The sequence below is a fragment of the Populus nigra genome, chromosome 19 (genome assembly GCF_951802175.1).
Source record: "Populus nigra chromosome 19, ddPopNigr1.1, whole genome shotgun sequence".
Lineage (NCBI taxonomy): Eukaryota > Viridiplantae > Streptophyta > Magnoliopsida > Malpighiales > Salicaceae > Populus > Populus nigra.
Window position 1 is genome coordinate 12,610,563 of NC_084870.1, and position 27,304 is coordinate 12,637,866.

At 37.0% G+C, this 27,304-nt stretch overlaps 3 protein-coding genes across 4 annotated transcripts; 1 reads left to right on the top strand and 2 right to left on the bottom strand.

Annotated features, from left to right (window-relative positions):
* Nucleotides 1-343: 343 nt before the first annotated feature.
* Nucleotides 344-8,808, top strand: LOC133680009 (DDT domain-containing protein PTM-like). 2 transcript variants are annotated; one of them, XM_062102785.1, is made up of 9 exons: nt 344-1,503; nt 1,890-2,597; nt 2,822-4,058; nt 4,242-4,530; nt 4,704-4,828; nt 4,954-5,417; nt 5,540-5,568; nt 6,697-7,248; nt 7,346-8,808. In XM_062102785.1, the coding sequence occupies exons 1-9, from the start codon at nt 704-706 to the stop codon at nt 8,272-8,274; spliced, it is 5,133 nt and encodes a 1,710-aa protein (XP_061958769.1). In that variant the 5' UTR covers nt 344-703; the 3' UTR covers nt 8,275-8,808. The 2 variants fall into 2 exon arrangements, with proteins under 2 accessions (XP_061958769.1, XP_061958770.1); XM_062102786.1 differs by having other exon boundaries at nt 345-1,284.
* Nucleotides 8,809-10,887: 2,079 nt separating this feature from the next.
* LOC133679983 (AP-2 complex subunit alpha-1-like) lies at nt 10,888-22,083 on the bottom strand. Its single transcript, XM_062102750.1, has 27 exons — nt 21,644-22,083; nt 19,791-19,922; nt 19,280-19,405; nt 19,010-19,072; nt 18,836-18,933; nt 18,537-18,744; nt 18,240-18,311; nt 18,067-18,159; nt 17,210-17,311; nt 16,961-17,058; nt 16,581-16,662; nt 16,379-16,467; nt 15,717-15,822; nt 15,554-15,619; nt 15,317-15,423; nt 15,122-15,226; nt 14,908-15,028; nt 14,589-14,771; nt 14,241-14,480; nt 13,909-13,989; nt 13,603-13,767; nt 13,408-13,494; nt 13,162-13,287; nt 12,149-12,229; nt 11,998-12,069; nt 11,593-11,672; nt 10,888-11,503 (listed from the first exon to the last, which is right to left on the bottom strand). The coding sequence occupies exons 1-27, from the start codon at nt 21,773-21,775 to the stop codon at nt 11,356-11,358; spliced, it is 3,063 nt and encodes a 1,020-aa protein (XP_061958734.1). The 5' UTR covers nt 21,776-22,083; the 3' UTR covers nt 10,888-11,355.
* Nucleotides 22,084-23,191: 1,108 nt separating this feature from the next.
* On the bottom strand, nt 23,192-27,137 carry LOC133679402 (protein RETICULATA-RELATED 1, chloroplastic). Its single transcript, XM_062101989.1, has 7 exons — nt 26,336-27,137; nt 26,129-26,227; nt 25,785-26,005; nt 25,162-25,231; nt 24,850-24,929; nt 24,060-24,124; nt 23,192-23,715 (listed from the first exon to the last, which is right to left on the bottom strand). The coding sequence occupies exons 1-7, from the start codon at nt 26,855-26,857 to the stop codon at nt 23,522-23,524; spliced, it is 1,251 nt and encodes a 416-aa protein (XP_061957973.1). The 5' UTR covers nt 26,858-27,137; the 3' UTR covers nt 23,192-23,521.
* Nucleotides 27,138-27,304: the final 167 nt, after the last annotated feature.

Below are 27,304 nucleotides of genomic sequence, written 5' to 3' on the forward strand. Positions count from 1 at the left end.
AAAAATATAAAAAAAAATATTTTTTAAAAAATATTTTTTTTAAAACACGAAAACATATCACATACTTTTTTATTCGACTTTTAGAATCTGGCAAGGTATCATTAAAAAAAAGTCAAATTATAAAATGCAATCAGAAAAACAAGAGCGAGGGTGTACACTCTTGCCGTAAGGCTGCCTCCACTATACCAATCCTTTTCCCCCAAATTCTCTAATTTACAAAAAGTAAAAAATAAAATCCACGTCAACACGTAAATAAGAAAAGAAAAACCCGAGTGCAAAACAACTCAGATGAGTCAAACTCGGATCCGAGTCACACACGTTCTCGACATAGGTATTTTTTTATCACTATTTCATAGCAGAGAGACGCCGTTCTTCTCTCTTATCAAGGCACCTTTCTCTCTAAAAAATCCTCAAAATCTTCTTCAATGGTGACCGCTAAAACCTAACAAAGATATATTCTGATAATCACAGCAATAAATTTATATTCTGATAATCGAGTTCTGCTTTTTTTTTTTTTGTCGAATTATTGATTTTTTTCCTGTTTTTTTAGAGACCTGGATGAGTTTTTGATCCACGAGGAGATACAATCGAGTGTGCTATTGAATGTTTGTTTTTATTTGAGTGGAAAATTAGCGATTTACTGACATTTTGCACTGGATTTTTAAGGATTTAGGGTCTGGTTAGATTCGATTGTAATTTTATAATGGAGTTTACGGAGGTTAAAAAAAGGGGTAGAGGTAGACCGAAAAAGCGGAAGCTAAACGAGGAGGAGAGTGAAGATAAGAAATTAGTAGCTAGTGCTTTGAAAAAGCAAGCTTTGGGTTTTAGATGGAAGCCATTAGTGGGTAGGTATGTGTTGAAAGAATTTGGGAGTGGGATTTTTTTGGGGAAGATAGTGTATTATGATACTGGGCTGTATAGGGTGGATTATGAAGATGGGGGCTTCGAGGATTTGAAGAGTGGCGAGTTTCGTAAGATAATATTAGGGGATGGTGATTTCGATGATGAACTGGTTCTTAGAAGGGAAAAGTTAGATGAATTTGTTTTGCAAAAGAGTGAGAAGAGGAAGGTGGAAGCCGAGAAGGAAGTGGTGGATTCAAAAAACGAGTTGGGTGGTGGGTTGACGGTTGAGAATGAAGGGGTGCATGATGAGGATTATGCGGATTCCTCGAGTGATTCATGTGAGCATGTGCGTGTTGGGGGTTTGGGAATGGAAGTGGAGACTCCAGTTGCTCCTCCACCGCAATTGCCTTCATCATCAGGGAGTATTCGTGTGCCGGACGAGTATGTCTCACATCTCTTTTCCGTGTATACATTTTTGAGGTCATTTAATATCCATCTTTTCTTGAGCCCTTTTACATTGGATGATTTGGTGGGGGCGATTAATTGCTCAATCCAAAACACTTTGTTGGATGCCATTCATTTTGCTTTGATGCGAGCATTGAGACGTCGTCTTGAAGCACTCTCTTCAGATGGTTCTGAGCTTGCATCAAAATGCTTGAGGTATATATAAAAGTGTTGCTACTTAATTTGCCTATTAGAGTTCTTCAATGACCGAAAATTTTATGACAATTTTGTAACATTTACTTAATTTCATAGTTTTTGTGAAAATGATACAGTGTGGATTTTAACTACTTGGGGGTGTGGGGTGACAATATAATAAATTCGATACTCTATCTGTGATTAAAAGATGTTCTGATGGGATATTGCTCTTGCATGTGTGTACAAATTCTGCATGTATACTTAATTCCCCTTCCTGTTTTTTTGCTGTATATTCCTGAACTTAGACGTGGGGTATATGCATGTGTTTGTATGTGATGTTGTGTTTGATTTTTTATCCAATTTCTGCCAGTTAATCTATGGAATTGTGTTCCACTCCTTCTGTGCAGGAGCGTGGATTGGCTCTTGCTTGATTCACTCACTTGGCCTGTTCATTTGGTCCATTATTTTACAATAATGGGATATGCGAATGGAGCCGAGTGGAAAGGACTTTATGATCATCTTTGGAAGAGGGAGTATTATTCCTTGCCAGTGGGTAGGAAGTTGATGATTCTGCAGATCCTATGCGATGATGCCTTGGATTCTGTGGAGCTAAGAGCAGAAGTTGATATCTGTGAAGAGTCAGAAGTTGGCCTAGATCCTGATGTTGTTACAGCCATTCTTCCTGACAATGGACCAACAAGGGTTCATCCTAGATGTTCCAAGACTTCAGCTTGCAAGGACAGGGAGACCATGGATATCATTGCAGGAAGCCAGGGAAGCAAGCCTTTCAGTAATTCAAAGCATTTGGGCTCCAAAGGTACTGAAAGGGATGGGAATGCATCTGATGCTGACGTAGATGGAAATGGGGATGAATGCCGTCTTTGTGGCATGGATGGAATCTTGCTTTGTTGTGATGGATGCCCATCATCATATCATTCAAGATGCATAGGTGTCGTCAAAATGTATATACCTAAAGGCCCATGGTATTGTCCAGAGTGCACCATCAACAAGTTGGGACCTACTATTTCAATGAGATCATCACATAGAGGAGCAGAAGTATTCGGAATTGATTTGTATGAGCAAGTCTTCATGGGTACTTGCAACCACTTACTGGTGTATGTTTTAGCCTTCCTTTTTTCCCCCATTTTTTGAATATTATTTAAATGCATTATGACCTACTAAGCTTCATATTATTTGCAAAACAAGTGGCATTAAAACAGCCAAAGCAGTTCTTAGATTCTGTCTTTAGGACCGTGAGCATCTTGTCTTTGGCAATGCTTCTTAGTCTATTGATTTCCTGTTCATGTTTTCCCTCCTTTTGAGTTGTTTTTCTGTCCAGGCTGAAAGCTTCTACTGGTGGAGAACCATGTTTCAGATACTACAATCTGATGGAAATCCCAAAGGTTCTGCAAACACTTTCTGAATCCATGCAACATAGATTATTATACTCAGAGATTTGCAAGGCAATTGTACAGCATTGGAACATACCACAAAGTGCATCCTCACTTTTGGAAAAGATGGAAAGAGGCTTCGATATAGCATCTGTGAAGGAAGATGCAATATTTTCTACTATATCTCTTCCTTTTTGTGAGGAAAGCCATAAAGTTCCACAGAATGTTGTGGCTGAGAATGCAGTTACTTTAAATGGAAGCAATACAGATATTGTAGCAGTTTCATGTCTTGATACCTCGCTTGATGCATCGTTTCAAGTTGGTCCTCGGTACATTGTGAGCGACGGTGAAATGTCGAGAACAGGAAATTGCCATCTTATGAGCATGAAGCCGCATGAGCAGATTAAACTGGAGTCTACTGAATCGGTTAACCAGCTTGCTGATCCATCTGGTGTAACCCAGCAAAGCCGGGTTGACAGATCAAGTGCAAAAGAACTTACCAAATGTACATCAGCAAACAGTATAGGCAGTCGTATTGAGAATGAAATTGGAAATTGTTTACCAGCTTTTGTGTTTTCCCAAAGCAAGGAAGGCAATCATCCAGGCTTTGAAATGGTTGAGAGAAATTCAACAAATAGTTGTTCTTACATGGGAACTTTTTTCAAACCTCATGCCTACATAAATCACTATATGCACGGGGATTTTGCTGCCTCTGCTGCTGCTAATCTCAGTGTTCTTTCATCCGAGGAAAGTCACTCAGAGACTCAGAAATCAGGCAATGGCAGGAAAGCTATTTCTGACATTTTATTGCAAGTAAAAGCTTTTTCAACAGCAGCCTCCCGTTTTTTCTGGCCAAGTTCTGAAAGAAAGCTTGTGGAGGTGCCAAGAGAGAGGTGTGGTTGGTGTCATTCATGCAAGCAGCCCTCCAGCAACAGAAGGGGATGCGTGTTAAATTCTGCTGCCTTGACTGCTACTAAAGGTGTCTCGAAGATAATCAGTGGACTTCGCCCAATTATGAATGGAGAGGGAAGTCTTTCTAGCATATCAATGTACATTTTATGCATGGGGGAGATTTTATGTGGTCTTACAGTTGGCCCCTTTCTGAGTGCAATTCACCGAAAACAGTGGTGTAAACAAGTAGAAGATGCTTCAAGTTATAGTGCAATAAAACAGCCCTTGCTTGAAGTAAGTTTATTTGATTTCATGTGTGCTTATTAAGTTGGTCCATTTTTTCAGCCTAGTTAACCATGGAGGCTGTTGGTCATTTCTTGAGTCCCCCTATTTGTGTGTTAAATGTCTTTGTTATTTATCATAATGTATGTCAGACTCTTGGCTTGGTTGATGTGACCTCTTCGTGTTTATTTGCAGCTTGAGGAAAATATCCGCCTTATTGCTCTTTCTGGGGATTGGGTCAAGGCAATGGACGATTGGTTGGTTGAATCTTCTGTGACCCAAAGTTCTGCAAGTATTACTGGAACCACACAAAGACGAGGAGTGAATGGGAAACGACATAGAAAACATTCTGGTGTGATTGACGTTGCAGCTGATGGTGGCCATGACAAAAGTTTTGTCTGGTGGCGAGGGGGAACTCTATTAAAGCTTGTATCCAACAAAGCAATTTTGCCTCAGTCAATGGTTAAAAGGGCAGCTAGGCAAGGTATATTTTTTAAACCTTTGCTGCCCCTTTGTTCTAAAATTAATTAAACCATACTTTTTGCTTTGTTTGCGTATTTTGTATTATTGAAAGTTCTAATGATATCCTAGCTGCATTTAGTAATTGTTATAAACGGAGGTAATATGAAAATTGCAATTTTTGTTTTTGTATCATAGGTGGTTCTAGAAAGATTTCTGGTATCCATTACGCTGATGATTTGGAGATTCTGAATAGAAGCAGACAGTTGATTTGGAGAGCCGCAGTCGAAAGGAGTAAGAATGCATCACAGCTTGCACTTCAGGTTTGGTATCATATTCTGTTTCTAGCTTCCTCCTCTTTTGTTTGGCATGTTCTGTCTAACAGCAATTTGTCTATAATAGTTTCTAGTTGTCCAACTTGTGAAAATGGTATTGGAATTTTCATCAGGTTAGATACCTAGACTATCATGTGAGATGGAGTGATCTTGTTCGACCTGAGCAGAACCTCCAGGATGGAAAAGGTTCAGAGACTGAGGCATCGTTTTTTAGAAATGCAGTCATTTGTGATAAGAAATTTGAAGAAAAGAAGATTAGGTATGGAATTGCTTTTGGGAACCAAAAGCATCTTCCTTCCCGCATCATGAAGAATATAATTGAAATTGAGAAAACTGAAGATGGAAAGGATAAGTACTGGTTTTCTGAATTGCACGTTCCTTTATATTTAATCAAAGAGTTTGAAGAAAGCGTAGATGTCATTCCACCATCATCTAATAAGCCTTCAAATGAGTTATCCGTGTTGCAAAGAAGACAGTTGAGAGCTTCCCGCAGGGATATGTTTTCTTATCTTGCCTTTAAGAGAGATAAGTTGGACAAGTGCTCTTGTGCTTCATGTCAATGTGATGTTTTGATTAGGTAATATTCTATGCTTATTCTGTTTTTGTTTCTAAATTCACTGCAACTGTCATCTTGGGAAAGAAAAAAATTTCACTGCAACTTGCCCTGACCTTGTTATTCTCTGTCGATGTGATTTTCAGGAATACGGTCACATGCAGTTCTTGCCAAGGTATGCTTATGACGAAGTTGGTATTCTTAATATATTGCAAAGTGCTCTATTTTGATCTGAACTTTGAAAAATGTGTTCTAAACTTGTGTTAATCTGCGCCTCTATTTGTAGCAAAAGCAAGCCTGTATTTTTTCTTGTAGCAAAAGCAAGCCTGTATTTTTTCAGGTGATCATCGGATTTTGCCGCTGCGCTAAAATATTTACGTGTCTCTTACATTGTAACTGCTTAAGTCACCCTTGAAATTATCCCTTGCACCCTTTCATTTGAATTTAGAAAAGACTATCCCTCATGGTAAAGTCCCAAGAGAAAAATTGTACGAGGACCCAGTGGAAAATTGGGATGGAGAACTTTAAACAGTGCTAAAGTTCAGCTCAAACATCCCTTGCTATCGGGAAAAAAACACAATGTTGTGGGGTTGTTTTTGAACTGTTAAAACTGGCTACTTCTTTGCTTCATATGAGGGTGTGCTAAATGCCTGTATTCAAATGTACAATGACACTTAGGATTAACAGCCTTACCGCAATTTTTTGTTAATGTTTACAGTGCTTAGAGTGTGTAATTATAGTTATAGCTAACCACCATCAAGTTTTAAGAAACTTCTTGAGAATTTTAGGCTTTGAATTATAAATGCTACTATAAGTGGGCAATCAGAAGGTAAGCCAATGTTGTTTCAATATCATACAGCCTTTATTCATAGCAGATTTACAGACAGACTGCAGGATGACTTGGAAGTTGCAAAAGAGGATGACGTTCATGATTATAATATTTGTTTTCAATGCTTTACATAGGAGCTAAGTATCATAGAATACAGCAATATTCTTTGATTCTTGAACTTGCATGAGGGTGGAAATAAGGTTTCTGTGCTTCGTTTGTTTAGGATGGAAAAGATCATATTAGGAATGAATACAATAATACGGGGATGTAACAAACTCCAAATTGAAAAACAAAACATGAACAGATTTTTTTTATATTTTATTTTCTTGGATAGTTTACAGACTGACAAGTATGCTGTGTTCTTTTAAGCTGCCTTTTAGATCTGCTCTTATGTTTTTCCTTGGTTATATAAGCGGATGGGAGAGTTTGATTGTTTGCACTAATGGTTCCATTTTGGTTTTATATTGTGGTTAGGTTATTGTCACCAGGACTGTACTGTAAGTTCAAGAATTTATACAAATAAGGAAGCTCAGTTTTCAGTCACCTGCAAGCGATGCTACAGTGCCAGAGCTGTTAATTTTAGTGAAAAAAGTAACAAATCTCTAACCAGTCCATTTCCCTTGCAAGAACGTCATACTGCAGTGACAGTTACAAAAGACACAGGGATTAAAGTTCATAATCAACCATTAGTGTCTGTCAGAAACCAGGAGAGTTGTTCTGAAGTGAAACAAAATACTTCTGCTTCTAGTAAGGCAACAAAAACCAAAAGTAGAACCCAGGATAGTTGTTCTGAAGTGGAACAAGCTACTTCCTCTTCTGGTAAGGCAACAAAAACTGAGAGTAGATCACGTAATTGGGGTGTCATATGGAGGAAGAAGAACAATGAAGATACAGGAATTGATTTCAGGCATAAAAGCATTCTATTAAGGGGTAGTCCAAATGGAAACTGGTTAATGCCAGTGTGTAATCTGTGCAGAGAGGATTATAATTGTGATCTGATGTATATCCATTGCAAAACTTGTTCAAGTAAGCCTTCTGCACATCATAGGTGACATTCCTCTTTTAAGTAGAAAAGTATGGTTGTTTTTTGTTTTATGAAACATGTTCTTTTTGTCTTCTGCAGATTGGTTTCATGCGGAAGCTGTAGAAGTTCAAGAGTCGAAACTTGCTGATGTTATAGGCTTCAAGTGTTGTAGGTGTCGTAGGATAAAATCACCAAATTGTCCTTACAGGGTTGATCATGGATATGAGAAGCTAGAGGTTATGAAGCCACAAAAGAGAGCATCGGAGCAAGGAATAGGAGCTGACTCTGGAACTATTGTTGAATCCAGAGGTTTTGAGCCAACTACTCCAATGTTACCTGTTGAGAACGTGTTTGTACAGGATGATGATCCTCTTCTTGTCTCTCTTTCAAGAGTTTACCAAATTACAGAGCAGAATCCTGGAGTGGATTTGGAATGTAACATTGCTGGACAAGGGCAGCAAAAGCTTCCAGTCAGAAGACAAGGAAAGCGCCAAGGAGATGCTGAAGATATTTCTGGGACTCATATATACCATGCCGATTCATCCATGTTTCTTGAAACAAACAGTGCCATGAACTGTGAAGGGGAGATATCTTGCGCAGAATGGGATGTTTCTGGTAATGGCCTTGAAGGTGAGATGATGTTTGATTGTGAAGATGTAAACTACAAGGATACGGAGTTTGAACCACAAACATATTTCTTTTTAACGGAGTTGCTGGCATCTGATGATGGTGGCCAGTTGGATGGATTTGATGCCTCTGGGAATGGTTTGGGAAATTGTGAAAATCAGTTTCATGCAGTTTCAGCACACGAGTTCCCAAAGCAACATACAACGGGCACATCTTGTGACGCGTCTCTGCAATCTGCTCCTAACACAATGCCTTGTAAGATGTGTTCTGACTTGGTACCATCTCCTGATCTTTCTTGTGATATCTGTGGCCTAGTGTTGCACCGCCATTGTTCTCCTTGGGTTGAGTCTTCACCTGTAGAGGGCAGCTGGAGGTGTGGCAATTGCCGAGAGTGGCGGTAGCTGGCTTTTGTCCCACAAATTTTTGCTTAATTTTTTTGTCATGCGGGGATTCTTCAGAGTTCTGATGGATGGGGCTGTAAATTGAACAGCAGTTGAAAAATCTCGTGTGAAGCAGACCTGCGCCAAGGTTGTGCCTTGTGAAGTAAAGATGATAACGAACCAGTTCATGCTTCATCATTGTCAAAGCTGGAGAAGGTTTTGTAAAGTGCCATGGTGATATCTCTTTCTAGCTCGGATGTTTTGGTACTTGGTACAACATGATGCTTCATCGCAAGTTCCCTCCCACTTAATCATTCAGGTTCGAAGTTTAGATTATTTTTTTCAAGAATTAACTGGGATAATTTGCCAAGGTAATCCTCGCCACTCTTAGAATCTTGTGGAGTGAATTACTTCACAAGCTTAAAATATTTTTCCTGATAGGAAGAGATAAGCAACTCTTTTTTCTTATGCTTATCTGATTGCATTGGATGTATAAATCAAAGTTAAATCACAAGTTTCTTGAGATAGGTTGAAATTGATATTTTTAGAATGCCAGTCTCTATGTATTTCCTTGTCGAAGATTGATCAAGAACTGGCATTTTAGCTTTCCGTAGAATTGAAAATTTTCATCCCTACCTCAAATCTTGGATCCTAATACATCTTTTCTATTAGGGTTGATCAGGTACAATACAATATCTGGTGGATTCTTTAAAATTGCCTTCCATCAGCAGTTCATTATCCGTTAAAAAGCTATACGTTTAGATGATAATTCGGTAGTTAAGGCATCGATGGTTTTCTTTTAAAAAATAGCAACAGTATTATTAACCAGCTGCGATACCTCAGTAACCATGGTGGCTACAAAACCCTAATTTAACTGGGATTTTTCAGTTGACATTCCAAGGGGCGACAAGTTGACTTGCAAACTTGTTTATCAGTTGAAGGGTAAATAGCGTTATGTTTCTAACACAAACCAAATTGTTTCAACCAAGCAAGCAAAATATTTGACAACAAAAGTGCAGGAGACAGGCTCATTCTTGTCAAGATAATGAACGACCAGCTCTTGATCAGAGGGGAAAATCCTGTAACCTGGTAGAAGACCTGGACGCTGCATTTTCTTGTATCTCTATGAACAACAGAGATTTTGGGTGGGAAAAACACACACATTATTAAAAGCATGGGAACACAATTTTTTTTAATCATTATTCTAATGTGTGAATGTGTTGTCCTATGTACCTTTTATACATGCATGCTTCTTTTATTACTTGCTCTCTAAGCATGCTCCCAGTTACCTGAGTAAAGGGTATTCCCATGTTTTTCTGAGGAGGGTATCTTCCTATACCAGAATAGAATTTGTGTTAAAAGAAAAATCACAAATCGGAAATTACCATCATAGCTAGGGATTAATTCAAGTATCTTCTTGGAGCAGTACAATATGTCAGTTTAATGTGTCACATCTCTCCATGCTTGTTATTCTTAAGAGAAAATGTTGGCTTTCGGTTGATTACTTTGCCTTGAATGATTAACAGTACAGCAACCCAATGTTTCAGAACTAAAGCAGACCGGCTGGTTTTTTCAATTAGATCGTTTGAGTGATTGAACTGGTTTTTCAACTGGGTTGAGTCATCGGTTTATAAGTGATGTCATCCACGAGTGACAAGTCGTTTACTACCAGTATTGACAGATTATCAAACATGAGCATAATAGTTATTTTAAAGTAATTCCCCCACCTCTCTCGTTGCTCATTATTCAGGAGGAGAAATATTGGCTTTCAATTGAGTATTGTGCCTTGGATAATTGAACGAGAAACCAACTTTTCTGGCTGATTCATAAAGAAAGAGTCCTGTGTTGCTTCCAGTCGAGCACTGGCAACCATTTTCTCAAAATTTGAAGATCCTATATATTAGATTTTAATTATGGTAACGAATTGAAAATTAGACCTTCGCCCTATTATGTGGTTGAGTCTGGCAAATTTTGGATTTTGTATTACCATGGCAAGATCAAGTATCGATCTGGTTACAATGGTTGCCATGGATGACGAATGGGATATGCAGAGTGAGCAGATTTCTAATTGTTATACAGGAGTAAAAAGGATGTGGTGAAATTGGGGTTCATTTTCTTCAATTCATTCAAGATTTCAAGTACAATTAAGGCTTAATAAATTAATGCTCGTAAGAACATGAAAATTTATTAATTAAGATATTATTTAATTGATAAATTAATAATAAAAAATAATTTATCCAGGTATTCTTTATATTTTTCTAAAACATTGAACTTAATACATGTATACATTGTGTTTGTACTGATATTATCTAATTAGAAATTACAATTATTCTATATATATATATATATTTTCAAAACTTCAAACATCGTGATACAATGAATGTCAATAAATTTAACTAATTATTAATTTATCCCATGTCAGATAAAAAAATACATCATTTAATTAAGTTATTAATTTATAGAATATTATTTTACCGAGGTTATACTGTATTTAAGTTAAATACTCAAGTCAAACAGTAATTATAGCAAACCGGAGTACAAATTTGAGATGCAAGCATACCGAAGTACACAACTTCTGAATAAAAAATAAAAGAGTGAAGCAAAATCTGGAAAAAAAAAAAAGATTGCTCTAAGTTTCCACCTGTAACTCTTGCTGAAAATATGATTATGCATTGAGAATCAGATACAAACTATTACAACTGGTTCTTCTACTTCAGGTAAATATCTTACAGCGCTGTCAAATTTTGTGCTCCAGAAATCAAATCCAGTAACACTGGGAAGAGAAAGGAGTGATTTTTTCAAGGAAAAAAAGAAAACAAAGAAACCCTCACCCCAAAATAGAATTTAGAAATGGAAGCGAAAAAAGAGAGAAAAACTCACTAAGCACATTACAATAGTGCAAAAGAATCTCAAAATCCAGACCATCCCCTGGAATTCAATTTGAATACTTGAACCGCTCGAAATTAGCTCACCCTGGATTCCGCCAGCCCTTGCTTGTGAATTTCCTGATCCACCTCTTGAGGACAGATGGGTGGACCAAATGTATAAATCAAGTTTACAAGTGTATATGGAACAAATCTTCACATGTCAATCACCTCAATGTTACAGCAAACCAGCCAGCAGAGCTCCAGGATCCGTCAAAGCTGCAGGATTGGTTGGTTGAGCTACTGGAGCAGCTGGTGGTGCTGGTGCAGGTGGAGGCGGTGCTGTTGGAATACTAACTAATTGTTCTTTGATAAACTCCTTCAGCCTGTGTAAGGAAAAGGTGGAGAAATGTAAGTTGTTAAAAAGTGTGGGATGATAAACTTGCGGCACACGGCTTGGACATCAAACACATACTCAAATGTTAGTGTTGGGTCCCCTGAGGCAACTGTCATCCGCAACTGTGTTCGGTCTGCGGGATCTGTTTCAATTCTAATCTGAAATATAGAACTCAAAGAAACTGTTAGAGGGCTTTCATGCCAAAATTGGAATTCAAACAATATCAGCATTGCAAACTAACAAGAAGGAACTAATTGTGAGAGGGAAAAAGAGAGTTAATAAGTGATTATACAAAGCAACTTGTTTGGAAAAGGTTTCACTTTGTATTTTCAACTCCAAATCTGTATCGGACTATAGCACAAAAGGGTTTCAACCCACGTGTTACATACCCACTAACAAATCCACCATACAAAATGCTCATTGTATGACAGCAACAGATTACAAAACCATTTATTTAGCTCAAATAAAAAGAAAAATCCTTACCAAGCAAAGCATGGGCCGGATGCTCTCTGAGTAGAAGGTAGTACTTGCAATCAGGTTATTGGGGTTTGGGTCCTAAAACAGAAAATAGAACAGTGAACAATTTGCTATTTAACTCAAAACGAGGGAATAAGATGGAAAGAGAGTCGCTTACAAGCCCTGGACAAACTGCCAACCGAGAACTGGTAAATATGTTTGCCATGTCAATGAGAGACAATGGTCTTACACCTCTAACCTGTGTCATTAAAAGGGTAATAATACAATATGATGATGTTAGTCAATGGAAAGGGATACGATATAGCAACATAACAAATGGCAACAGAACTTGCAACTGGTCATATTAATGAGACAAAAAAACTCAAAGATTGACTGTTTAGATTTTAGACATCCTTGAAAAATATGAATGAAAAGGTAAGGCTACATCCTCTAAAGGCAGAGATTGACCATTTACATATTGATGCCGCCAAGGAAGAGGAATTTGTAAATTATTATAACTTGACTTGTAGGTTTTGAGATTTCTTGTAACCTAGTCTATTAGGATTTTTTTACATAGATATGTCAATAGCACACTTTATAGGAATCTTTGCCTATCATGGTTTTCCTTTTCCTTTTCGTATTTGATTTTCTGTTTCTTATTTAGTTTCGGACCACTAGGATAATGAAATTATGAGTATTTTCATTTAGTTAGAGAGCTGTGGTCTTAAGTATTTTCCATTTTCTTTTTCTCCTAGTGCTTCTATTTATCTTTCTTGTGGACACCTGTGGGCCTCAATAAATGAACTCTAGCTCAATACCAAATCTTAGTGGGACTAAGATACAAAGTTGCCCGACATCACATCACATGTCCTTCCTATCATGACTGAGAAAGGAAGTGTATACTGCTCTAACAGCAGTTGTGATCAGTTAAAACAGTACTGGAACAGTGTAACAAACAAGCATGAGCACACAAGAAGAAAAATCAATTTCATGAAAGCCTGTCAAAAGATCTATTGCCGCAAGACTTCAATATACTACTCTACCAACTACATCACATAAAAGGCAGCTATATCCATCACCATGAAACAGACCAGATGAAATGGTGATATAATAGCAAACTGGAAGGGAAAGAATTTTTCTACTCAACAAAAATTATACTTGTATTGCAACAGAAAGGCAAAATATACATACAACTTCTTGAAGCTTCAGTGGTGGCCCTGAAAGTGATCTCCACTGAGGGAAAAACTCATCAGTAGACACTGTAATAGGCTGAAGAAATTTGTTCAGAACAGCTGGAAGGCGAAGCTTGACATTGGCCTACAAAAAGTCCAAAAATTAGATAAGTGTAAAGATGAACATAGAAGGCAGCTAAAAATTAGCTTGACATTAGCTATTTCAAAGATTAGCAATGCAGAACACATTTCATATATAATGTACCATGTTTGTACCAAACTTGTACGAGAAGTCAAGAACAGCAACATCCCTGCTTGGATGGAGATTCATTATTTCAAGCGGGCATTGCACCTATACAACAAGAGGAAATAGTAAGAAATACTATAGTTGAAGAAAAATTACGACAAAAAAGGTGCCCTATAGTGACTAACAGCCAGTTCACAATTACAAGCATTTTACCTGTGCCCGTGGAGGAATTGTTTCAGGTACCAATGAGAGTTCAATTTTTAAATGGGCAGGGGGTAATATCTGAGCCCGAACAGAAAGAAGTGGAGAAGTGTTTTTGTTTCCCAAGAAAAGGACAAGACGTCCATGCTGAGCTCGCCACTCTGCTTTAATACCAATCTGCAAAATATTTGATTCTAAAATCAGGGCAGTTCTTGGAGAAGCTTTTGCAAACTGTAAAGGCAACTTTAAATGCATAAAGGGAAATGGCTTAAGCATCTAACCAAGAAAATTAACTGTTTGGAAAAAGGAAACTCGTACCTGAATGTTTGGATCCTCATATAAAACACCACTATCCTTCAAGCATAAAGCATAAAACCTTTCATTGATATTTCCAATTGGCTGCAATCATCATGAACAAACTCAGCTCGTCAGAAGCAAGAATCAAAATGCTATAGAAGTCATGTTACATCTGCCAATGCACAGCAGCTAAGATAGAACTGGATTGCATTATACATTCAAAGGCACTCAAGCAAATCCATCCGCCTAACCAATGAAAAGCACAAACAGTTTGAAATGCAAAAAAACTTTCAAGTTTTCACATCAAAATTTCCTAGACTAAATAGACAATAACACTATAACAAACAACATACCTGGACAGAATTAGTTTCCTTTCCTACAGGTACAATAGCTGCTGCATCATCCGCTGGAATTGGAACCCCTTCCAGTCCAGAAACTGCATTTGGCTCATATTGGACAGCAGCTCCAGGAGGGCCCTCAATTGCCAGTGGACCCAAGAGATCACCTAGGAGATCTGCTGAAGGAGATTGAGGATCTACTGTAGCCAAAGTCCCATTTGCCTGGGACAATTCTTGAACTGCTGAAGTATGCTCCTGTCAAGATAAACATAAAACAGATTCCCCAATGCAGCTCAGAAATTGTTTAAACATTCTTCCAAGCAAAACTCCAGGATTCATAAATACTAGACAAGAACTACCCACATCGCCACTCATGCTGGGAATCTTTACTAGACTAAGCTGGCCAACAGATTGAGGGGTCCCATTCGAAGGTTGTTGGTCTGTTACAACCAAAGCATTAGACATATGCTGCTGCGCCCGCAACTTAATTGCACTTTGCTCTGCAGTATCTACTTCAGCAACCTCAGCTTTTTTAATCAATGCAGACTGAAATTCAAAGTGAGAAACAGTTAGTTACAATAGCATGCAGCTGAATCCCTTAATCACAGCCATTGATGAACTTGCAGATGGTAACCTAGAAAGATTCTTTATTCAGAAAAAATTATTGAGTAAACACACTTACCTGACGCTCAGGGAATTTAGGCATTTCAGCCAATATGTCCATTAGAGCTGCACCTTTCCTACTTAATGCAAAATACTCAATTGCTCGCTGTTGTATCTCAACATCAATGCAACTCTCGTATCTATGACAATACCAAACAGTTTTAAGGAGGTTTGCAGAATAACCAACAGATACCAACTTAACGCGGAGGATGAGAGGAGCAAAGTAATCTTACTTGTTAAATATTGCCCAGACATGTTTCTGTAGTTCTGGGTCAGGGGGTTGAGTGTGCATTAAGATCTTAGCATACGTGGAAAGAAGAATTGGAATGGTAGTAGTTCTGCAGACACATTCATTACTCATATAAATGACCAATGAAGACAAAACACAAGTTTGACAAAAAAGATGGAGAAAGGTTAGGTGTACTTACGATACAGTAGGAAGCTTCTCATGTATGACACTAAAAATTTCCTTCGGACTACACCCAGGCCGTCTGGCCAAAAGGTGGCTGTACTCTCCAAGGAGATATGCACTGACCTGTTACAACCACATACAAATAGCAATACAAGTCACACATCTCCATTCACCACCCCCTACTTTCTTTCTTGTATCAGTGTAATAACAAACTAGTAATGGTGTCAAAAGGAGTTAGCACAGAACTACACACCTTGACCATTGTCTCATGTATGGCAGGCTTGTCAAGATACTCTCTGGCCTTTGCTGCTGCATAAGGCTGATCAAATGTTTCGAGTCTCAGTTGAAAATTTCTAGATCGAGGTCTCTATAATAAACAAGATTCATTATGCTTAAGCCACAGATATTTTAATTACCTGTAGGTCTTCATTGTTTGTAACAAACTGCACAACACGAAACCATATATCATCGCTGACAAAATCTCCTGCCTTGTCAATCAATTGAAGGATCACATCCACGTACCTATGTTCAAGATAAATAAATAAAATACACATTGATAATTGATATTTGGGTGTTTCTGATTAATAATAAACAAATTATCTACCCATTCTAAACAGGAAATGACAACCGACAAATGGTTGAGCCATGAGCTTTAGTTACTACCACTGTTATAGGTTTCATTGGCACTGAAATTCTTACATCTAGTTAAACTATTATGAAGCAGGAAAGATAGTGCAGTGTCTCACGGAATGTAGAGCTATTAGTTTGCCACTAATATAAGCAGAATAATATGATAAACAACCATACAAGAAATATGAAACCAAGCATTATAAGAAATTTCACATCCTTTAAGGCGGTTGCTAACTAGGGAGACCTGTCATTCCAAGTATGTATTTTTAACACCCGAAATCATATTCAACATCTCATTTTAGCGGCAAATGCCAATAATGTTTGTGACTTGAATTGAACACTTGTCCATTCTATTTCCTCTAACCTATGTCCAAATGATAAAGAGATTATGCTTTCACTGCTACTATGCCCAACATTTCCCTAGAGCTGACTGGCAAAAAATCCTTACCAAGACAAATCAGGAAAAAACTTTTCTGCAAGAATAGCAGCTTTAAGAGACAACTCCTCACGCATTGCAAAATCTGCTGTGCTAAGATACTGAACATCAGATAAAAGTCAGTGCACATTCTCGGTGTAAAGAATTTCAAAGGAACTGTGAACTAAATTCACATCAAAACATTAGTCCATAGATTCAAAGTGTTTATTTATACCTGCAATAGTTCTTCCACTATGTCCTTTGCATTTGAAACATCACACATACCATAAAGCAAATCAAGAGCACGCCGACGGATACTGGAGGGAAAATTTGAAGTCAGCTAAAGTCTACAGAATATATTTGATCTAAGCTTTAAAGAGAAGCAGTTGGCATTTAGGGCAAGCATTCAATAGTTTTATCCTCATAAACATTTGATTTTCAATACACTGCGCATGCATCTGATCCACATCTGTGGCTAAGATGCCATCGTCTTTATAATCATTGACATGAAATACCCAAAAGGAAACAAAGAAGAAAAGTGCAGCACTCATATGCATCAGAAACAACATAAAAAAATAGAAAACATTTGAAAAATGCAACACTCTCAAATTTAACCTGATGTCAGGATCTTTCAATGAGGTGATGATCTGAGCCTGATGTCTTTTAATGATATCATGCACGTCTGTAACCATCAACATCCGAGTCATATTCTCCTGCAGCAGAACAGCAATGCCATGTAATACTCAATCACGCAGCTATACAGCAGTAATTAGAGATTTACTCACCAAAGTTTCAACATCAATCAACTCTCATAAGTTTGTTGAGTTGCTAAAAAAATAAAGTTACAGCATCTCTATGACTTACCAGGCCAAGATAACGGATATTTGGTTCACGAACGGCAATAAATTTGCCAAGGAGGGCAACACACTGAGACATCATCTCTTTTTCAGCATCAAGGTGCATTACCTGCAAAAAGGAAATTAAGATCCAGAAACCACAACCAATAGGCTCCCAAATCATTGGTACTCTTGCAAAGTGAGAAGGGTGAGACCTCAAGTTCAAGTCCCACCTTTGTCAATCTATCATCCATCTCAATAAATAAAACACAACACCAGGTCCCTATAAAATACTCAAATAACTATAAACTTCATTAATCATCTATTTATTGAAAGTGAGGGCAGGAACCAAATCACATGCATTTCCAACCAGAGTAGAGAGGCAATTAAGAAGGATGGTCTCAAAATGTCACCCAATGCCAAGAGCTTAAATGGTGATGTAAGCACCAAAGCTCATCAACTTGAAGGCAGTTCTTTCCTTCAAAATCCTTTTCTTTCTTTAATCACATGCACATGAGAGGAAGAGAGGTGCTAGTATCCACACAACACAAAAAATATATGTTCAATTATGTTATTACATAAGCAGTAATAATACTTGCATTGAGAGCTTGTCCAATTTCCCATTGAACACCCAAATTCCCTTTTCAAGATAAATGAAATGATGCTTACTGAGCATCCAAATGAAGAACTTCTATAATGCTCTTTGTTTTGTGCCTATGGTTAGTTTCTGCAAAATCAGACAAGGTACTGCTGCTCCCACAATACACCAACCACGAGCACACGCTTGTCAATAACAACACTGTACATCGTATCAACAAACAAAATCTAAGCTGTTCTATATAACATATTGATGCACCAACGTGCTTAACTGAGCAGTAAACTTACAAGAGCAAGGGCTTCAAAGAGAACAGCATGCGATGCGTTGTTCTTATTTACATTTTTTACAACATCAGTTCCCATTAGTATCCTCTGTAAGACCTGAGACCACCAATTAGATTTTATTAGAAACACAAATTCTAAGGAAAATGTCGAATTAAATTCTTTGAAAATAGTCAGACCTCAAACAAGGATCTTCTAGTATTAGGATCTTCAATAGTCGGATAGTACTGAAGAGCCCTCATTGTCTTAACCTGTGTAATATCATTAACAAGAACTTGTCAGCTATAAATGGAGAAATTGCTGACAGCTAACATTCATGAAATTTAAGAGTTACTAGTTAAGAGGAAAATTGTATAGACAAGATCAGAGGTAATCAACTTCTCTAAGGATCTCATTTTTTCTTTTTCTAAAAGAGAGAGACAGGACAAAAAGAAGAAAAAACATACATACATATGTGTGTGTGTGTGTATACTGACCTGAAGCCAAGGAGATGGAATACCATAATAAGTGTATTCTTGTGGAATATCCTGGTTCCTAGCAAGTCGCTCCAGTGTCTTAACACATTTCGGTACACAACTCCAATACGCTTCATGGTTATTTGACACTAAAGCAACAAGAAGACTCATACAAGACGTCAAAACACCAAGATCACGTTCATCTAACAGCTGTGCCATCCGATCTGACCTGAGGCATTTGGAAAAAGAGAGAATTTGATTTGGCAGAGATAAAAGGTAATTTTGGATAATAGTCTAATGGCTAATTTGCAAAAGCATACCAGCCATCTACATTGACAACATCTGGATTTTTTCTGTACAAGCGCAGCAAACATAATGCAGCCTTCTTTCTCACAAGTGGTCTGCAGCTACTAGAAATCTAAAACAAAAAATGGGGGGAGTGTCAGCTTTCAAAATATGTCAGTCAAGCTCACAATTTTTTTGCTGTCCCTTACTAGTAACTTTTGAACATCTGGTGCCAATGATTCAGCAAATTCTCTCCCACCAATATTTCCAACCTACAAAGATCAGAGAGATATCATAGTTCACATGAGTGAGTCTAAGAGTTGTGAAATCAAATACATGTTGTAGAGCAAGGCAAAGAAAGGAAAGAGGGATAGACACTAAAGAGAAAACAAAAGAATAGATAAAGGTACTTTTCTGAAACATCTTAATAATATGATCGTGTAGTCTAGAAACAAGAAAAAGGTCTTCTGTTACCATACCATAGTCAAAGCCAGGCACTGAAAAGTTTCATTCCGACCAATAATATCATTGCGCACTGTATTTATTGCTAATCTGAGAAAATCATGGTTCTCATTTAGCAAAGATGATGTCACTATGTATCCAACCTGCAGGCATTCACAGAAAGGTGAAAATCAATTGAACACCAAAGTCGATTCATAATATAAAGAAAACAGGAACACAAGTACATTTGAACTTAAACTGATCACAACATGGAAACCATAGCTTTGGAGAAAGACTTGACATTTATTTAAGAAAATGAATAAAAAATATCATCTCCAACGATCTTGAAGGCCTCCACTAGTCATTCTACAAAATTTAGTTGTTATAATTATATGGCTTTCAGCTTTTTTCACCATGTTAGTGGTTCCTATTGATTGGAGCACATCCTTTGGTTTATGGAGAAACAAGGCAGAATAACCATTGTTTTCAATAATTCAACTTATACAAGCTGATAACCATTAGAAATTGTGAAATGCAAAAAATATTTACCTGCTTTTCAGGGTACTTTGGTGCGGATATTAAGGAAACAGCTTCCATGTGACCAAAATCAACATCGTAGCCTAGCATGAAAATGTAAAGCATTTTCCAAACATATTTCTTCTTTTCATAAGGAGTCAAGCCCTGTCAAAAGAAACAAAAATGCCCATACATAACAGCTCTCTCGACGTATAAAATACTGCAAGTGTTGTCTGATACAAATACAAGCGAGAATTAACACCTGCATAGATTCTTACATGAGCTAGGTAAAAACATTCCTGTTATCCCTTGAGATTGTATTTTTCTGATGGTGTGGCACTTTAATAAAATTGCATTTAAATTTCAGGTAGATATTATGAACAAACGTCGAGGTTTTGTCGACCAAGGCACAAGATGCAGCAAAAAAACAGTCTCTAAGAATGTGAGCAGAATCCTTGCTAAAAATTCTGTCCTAGTGAATGAGCCTAAACCCTCTAGTAAGAAAATAAACTTCTCTTCACGAGAAATTATTAGGTGAACTTAGTTCACCACTTGAGATCATGGACCAACCAATTGTAGAATTATATATCATCCTATTTTACGAATTAGAAAACTCAAATCATTTTTCTCTCACCTCTTAATAAATATTTTGTTTTTTTTTATAATCAAGGTTATAGCCTGTTCATTTTAAAGTTGATGGTGTGGATAGATAGAATGATATTTCATTCTACAATTGGTTGGTCCATAGTCTAGAATGGTGAGCCAGGTTCATGTAATCATTTTCTCCCATGGCTTTTACAAACAAAATTTATGAGGCTTGAATGCAACTTTTTAGCCTCCCACCCACCAGCAAAGAAATTCAAAGATCTGAGTGCAATCTCCAAGACAGCGACCCACAAATTTGAATAGGATTCTTGTTCTAATGAAAGCACTTCATCTTGAAATTAATGGGTTGCCAAAACAATAATCTAAACTTGTAGTCGAGCACCAGCATATAATGGTATCCACGTTCATAGACAAACACCCAGCATATCATGGTCTATGCATTTCTTGTTTCCATGGAATTGCTCAAAACCAAAATATGAGTAACCAGCCTTAAAGTTTGATTGAAATCTAAAATCAGCTACACCAACACCCTACAGCACCGCAAGTTTGCATATGGTACATTGGAACAACATTGACAGAGTTCTTACATCTGAGACGGTAGGCTACTGACTTATTTGCGTTTCCCTTCTTACATACGAACATTCTCCACACAAGCCTTACCTATCATAGGTCTTATTGAGCTCATCATTCGATCATATGCATTTCAATGCAATAAAAAAGAAATGTCCTTTCAGATGCATCGCCAGTACACATCTACAGAAAGAGTAAACATTCAGACACACTACCTTAAAAGGCTCTAGCCTATTACCTGGAAAGAAAGATAGTATCTCGATAACAGAAACATCAAAGAAGCTCAATCTTAATGTCATTCACTAGCATGAGCTCACTCGACACCAACTCTTCCCTTTCGCAGCCCTAAATACTTATGCTATGAGAAATGTTAATCTTACAAAAAACAAATCCTACATTCACTTCCCGAGAAATCTCAACCATTAGATTTGCAAGACTCATCAGTAGGGTCCACTCAATCAACGGATTCAGCTGAGTCTTACTCTTATCCCCATATACTTGGATTAGCTCAGTTAAACTTGAAATATTTCAAACTTCACTAAGAGAAAAAACACAGATTATTAAAAAAAAAAGAAAGAAAAACAATTCTTATAATTACATGATGATCTAATAAATAAGAAATTGAAGCAATCAGTGCTAAATTAACATTCTCTATTTCTAAAAAGTGATTAAATTACATATAAAAAATAAGAATAAAAGAAAACCCTAACCTTTTCGTTTTTGAAGCGAGTACGGATATTGCCAAGCTCTTTATCAACGCGAAGTCTTTCTTGCTCTTTGTTTTGACAATTTCGAATATCGCTTATAAAGACAGAGAGTCCTCTCATGCCTGATAACGCCATTTCCCTCTCAGATCCAACAATTAGAGAGGGCTGATTTATTAATTAATCGAATATAATTAAATTAATAACCAGTTTTCCACTACAAAATCGTCTTTCTCTTGAAAATAAGAATGGATGTTAGATCTAAGATAATGAGATCTTGAAGAAATGGAGATCTGAGTGTGAATTTGATGCATAAATGGTGAAGGAGAGAGGAAGATTTGACGGGATGATCTGTAGAGAGAGAAAGGGTGGGAGGGAGGGAGGGAGGGAGGGAGAAACAGAAATGAAGAATTTATTTTTCGTGTTTTTCTTTTTCTTTCTTTTTTTCTATAGAGAGAGAAAGGGTGGACTGAGGAAATTTGTAAAAGCCGTCGGGGTGCTGCGGGAGACGACTTTTATTTACTGTAATTTAATTTCATTTAATTTAACCTCTTAAAATCAAAACCTGAGGTAAGCTCGGTAAATTTAAAAATTAAATAAATAAATATATATATTATTTTAATAAAAAATTCATAAAGTTAACGGATTAATAACTAAATTTTGATAAGTTATTAGATTAATCTAGATTTTTAATTAGATTAACCAATTTTTTATTTCATTTTTTTAATCTAAACTAATTTAAATTTTAATTAATTAAATTTTAGATTGAAACTACCAGGCCAATCCATGTTTCGAGATAATAGTTGGAAAATTAATGGAATTTTTTTATATATAAAAAAAAAAAAAACATTAATTGGATATGGTTTAATTCTTTTACTTTGGTTTCATTTTCATCTCACTATCCACATATTGCAAATATTTTTATTTTCTTGAGAATTATTTATCCTTGAAGCGGTTTTCAAGCATGGAAATCAAGTTCCCAAATTTAATATATTAGTATTTATTTTTTTTTCAATTTTAGATAACAAGATGAGATATAAAACAAACCGCTTTCATTTTACGATCTTAATCAACAATTCAAGCTTGCGACGCATCTTTTATTAATTTATCTCTCCTCTTTCATTTTTTTTCCATTGTTAAAACTATGTCGTTCTACAAAATGATGTTTTTGATTATTTTGTTTAATTAGGAGGTTCGTTTACCTTAATCATACAGGAGCATTAATTTTTGCTGGAGGAGATGAATTTGATCTCAAACTGTTTATTAACATAAACAAAAACAATTATATTGGTCTAGTCTAGTCTAGTCCAACCCACTTAGTTGGAGTTCTTCGTTTTCCCACAAGTTATTAGTTGTGCCCCTTTTTGATGCTGTGCTTAATTTAGTGGAGGAAAATTTGTATAAACCATGGAATTTTTTATTTTTTTTTTGGTTTAGGGAAATGGACCGACCTTAATACATAAATTGCTTTTCCTGTATTTGAATTAAATTTTAAATTCTGTTTAAAAATGTGATCGAGATTGTATTTTAAAATATTATTTGACACTAACAAAATTTCAAATGAAACCTTAAATGTATAATTGTATATAGTTAACTATGTTTAAATTTTTAATATCCTACCAACCGCGTGTAACGGTTGTCATGCTGACAAGCCAAAGCATAAAGGAAAAGGCTTCTGTTGATCCCATGATAGATGTCGTTACTCTGCTTCAAGGTGATGAATGGAAGAGCATGGGTCCATCAATGGCTTCGGGAGGTAAGAAAACCTTAAATTCAAGTGCCTTTCTGGTCACCCGTCGAGCAAAGACACGGTCACCCTGAGGAATCGGGAACTTTCGTACTCATTTCATAGCAGGAAGAAGAAAGTGAAGGAGACGACTTCAACTATTGCACCCCACTCAATTTTGCCCAATCTACGAACTGCATGCCACCATAAATATTGTTGGCAAATCGCACACCAACAGTGAAAGCCATGGCAACAGGTGGGACCTGTTTTGCCACAGGTGATGCTTCAACCAGGTGCTCCAGTCCATTAATAATTTGGTAGCGAGTGTTGGAAGATAAAGCAAGAAACACACCTGACAAGGCAAAAACCATAAACAGCAAGGCATCGATGAAAGAAGACGACGAAGAATCATATAAATATATCATCAGAATACCGATGGGAGAGCAAAAAGTCTAGCCAGAATAAAAATTGAAAGCAAATTACTTACGTAATCCTAATGAATAAATGAAATTACTGCTGCAAAAGAGACTAAAAACAAAATGAAATTTTAAATGTTGCAGTATCGACTAAAACCTCAGCTCAGCTAGTTCGGAAACCAATAGCAAAAATAGACTGGCCAACAAAGTTTGCACTGATAAGTTGCCATTGTTCAAGAATTAGAAACCAGAAGTTGGAAAAAATTATATATAAACATACCCCAAAGAACCGCACTTTGCACAAGAGGTGGAACAGGAATGTCCTCATCTGATTTCTTTATGCTTCTGATGATAGAGAAAAACAGAACAAAGCAATTAGCACTTCATCTCCAAAAGAACAAGTATCACCTTTAGTAAAAAAAACCACCACTGTCATAGAGCATTGTATTTTTTAGCAAGACAAATAAAAATAGAACTCTTATGCAGCTTCAGCTTCTTGAAGAAAACAAGTAGAAGGTTTTTTTTTTTTTACAAGTAGAAGATAGAACAGGTAAATGCAAACGCAAAGGTATCATTTTCAATACAAATTTCTCAGACATATATTTTCCAGCTGCTCAGCTGCAACAGGGGCATGCGTTACTCAGTAGATTTTCCTCTAATATGGGAAACCATGCACTCTTATTGTTCAATTTCCCTGGTATGCTCGGTAGACAAAACAGAATAATATACAATTCAATTGTTAATGAAAAATAAATATGAGAGAAACTAATGCTTGATGGCCCATTTGCCAGACCAACTGCAGAGTACAACTGACACTCTTAAGGCAGCCCAAACATCTTGAAATAGAGAGAGTAACATCTTTATGAATATAAATCAAACTCAATAGAAAAACAGAACCAGCCAAATTGCTTGATATGGCATTCTTAAATGATTTAAAAGTCAGAACTCAAGGATACATTTTGTATAAGAAAAAAGACTCGAGGATATATTCATAGCATCACAAAGCCCATTCATTTATGGAACAACAATGAAATAGAACGAGAGAGAAATCATGAAGATAAAAGGAGTACCGTTTGGCAGTCATTATTAGATTAGCAATGCCTTGGCCAATAAGTCCACAACCAAACCCAACTGAACCGTATAATACACCCTGAATACAGAATTTTCCAATAAAGTACATCAGAAGCAGAAGAAAGTAATAGTAAAAGTACCACTAGAAGCATAGAAAACCAAGGACTAATATGAAACATGCATTCGAACACAGTTCCTAAAACAAGAATTGTGAAATAAGATACCAATAACAACTAAAATGCACCCTCCCTTTGGGGTGTCAGTTTTGAGGTTTTCTGAACATGCAGCTATATTTGAATCACATGTGGTACCTTGTAAAAGTAGGTGGCAGTGCGCTGTTTCACAGAGAATTTGCATCCTGGCCTTTCAGCTTCAAAAACACTGCAAAAAAAAATAAGAGGCTTTGTGAAGGAAGCAAGAAACCAACGGTATATTCTCAAAATTGAGAATCTGCAATAAGAGAATGTGAATGGAAAAGGGAATCAACAGGGTACAACATGGTACCCTTGAATGGAAATGCTTCTCATTGCATTTATATAGTAACAGTTACTTTAATTTTGTATCAAGTGGTCAAACGCAACTCTCCAAGTGCTACATGATTCCTGCATATATTGTCATTGAAGTAAACATTCAAGAAGGTCAAATCCTACGATAGCTAAATGAAGACCTAACCATCAAGTTCTCGTCCAGCCAAAGTGGCATGGCCAATAAAGCCCTATATGAATTTTACTAGCAAATGACCATTTCCCTCACTAGTCAAGCAGCACGGCAAGGTTCTAACCAATGAAGTTGAGTTTATAGAAGTGGCTAGAGTATCTCAGCTGATTAGAGCATTAAAAAAAAAACATTTCGATATTCTAGGCAATATGGCGCCTAAAGTTCAAATCATAAAGCAACACTACTTAAGTTTAATATTCAAGGGAGAATATATAACCTGCTAGGAAGAGCCGCACATGCCTGCTGCATGCTCCCAAACAACCCACCTGAAACAGCCGGCTTCCCAATACGAGCATAAGGAGCTAGCAATCCAACCAAAGCAATGTCGACCACGATCCCAACCAAAAGATCCGCCGCATACAACTCAAACTCTGACCAGAAATCCTTTCCCCTCTTCTGGACCTCCGCAAACGTTGCACAACACGAATCGATAACTATCTGCAACACCCATCATCAACAAGAATATTAATTTCAATGCATAATATGAATACTTCAAATTCAAATAACCCCGCATATACAACTCTCTCTCTATATATATATAAAAGATTACCAGAAACAAACCTCTGTTCCAACTTTGAAAAGAAAAGAAGGATCAGCAAGCATTCGATTACGCAGCATAGTACAGTACTTCATTAAAAAACCTAGTGGCCAAGCTGATCCCTGCAATAACAGATTTACAATACCACCAAAATCAAACAATTATTATATTTATTCTATTAAATTTTAAAACGAAAATCAATAACTTTATAAAATCATTAAAAAAAAGACCTGCAAATCGAGGTAACGAAGGAGAAACATTTTGCGAATCCCGATAGATTTAGCAGCTTCCATCATATCAGCAGGAAGCTCAACTCCACGTGCCTCTATTTCCTTCATTACTTCCTCGAATTTCATTATCGGTCCAAACTCCTTCTCCTCACTATCACCACCGTCTCCTCCACCTCCTCCTCCTCCACCGCCACTACCAGAAGAACCTCCACTATCACCCCCACAACCATTATCGCCGCCATCAGTTCTCAACTCAGAAGAAATATCCAAAACCCCGGGATCATCGTTCAAATTACCGTTAGTAACGGTACCGGAGGTAGAATCAGAAAGGGAGCATTTAACAGAGTGAGTGGTATTGTTGAAAGAGCAGACTAATTTTATTGGATGAGAACGGAAATCGTTGCGGTGGTTTTTGACGGAACTGAAAATCTTGACGGTGAGATTGGTGATCGGAGCGACGTCGTTAGAAGCAAAGGAGTTGGAGAGAGGGGAGAGTTTACAGTACAGCGAAGAAGCTGACATTATTTTTTTCTTATCGAAAAATGATTTTTTTTAAGTAATACTATTAAATAGAGCTTAGTTACTGTTGTCTCGACGGAGACAACAGATTTTTTACTCCGATTTGATCTGTGGTTGTCCGGCGAGTCAAAAAGGCAAAGTCTGTCGTCTGTTTGGTTTTTATTTTGTAGTATGTTGGGACTTAAAGGAGGAGTTACTAGGTTTAGGAGTTCGGGTGATGTGTCGAGTGAGAACACTGGTTCGAGGGATTGGATGCGGTCGAGAGCACAGAGATTGGAGAGGATGTTTTGGGGAAAGTCCCTTGATTATGTAGATTATCACGATTAAGTACTCAAACAATGTTTTTTTAATCAATTGAGTCATCAAAAGTTTAGTCTCAAGGTTTTTTTTTTTTCATCAATTTTATTGTAGAAAAAGATCCAAAATTGAAGGACTCTTTCGAAATTTGTT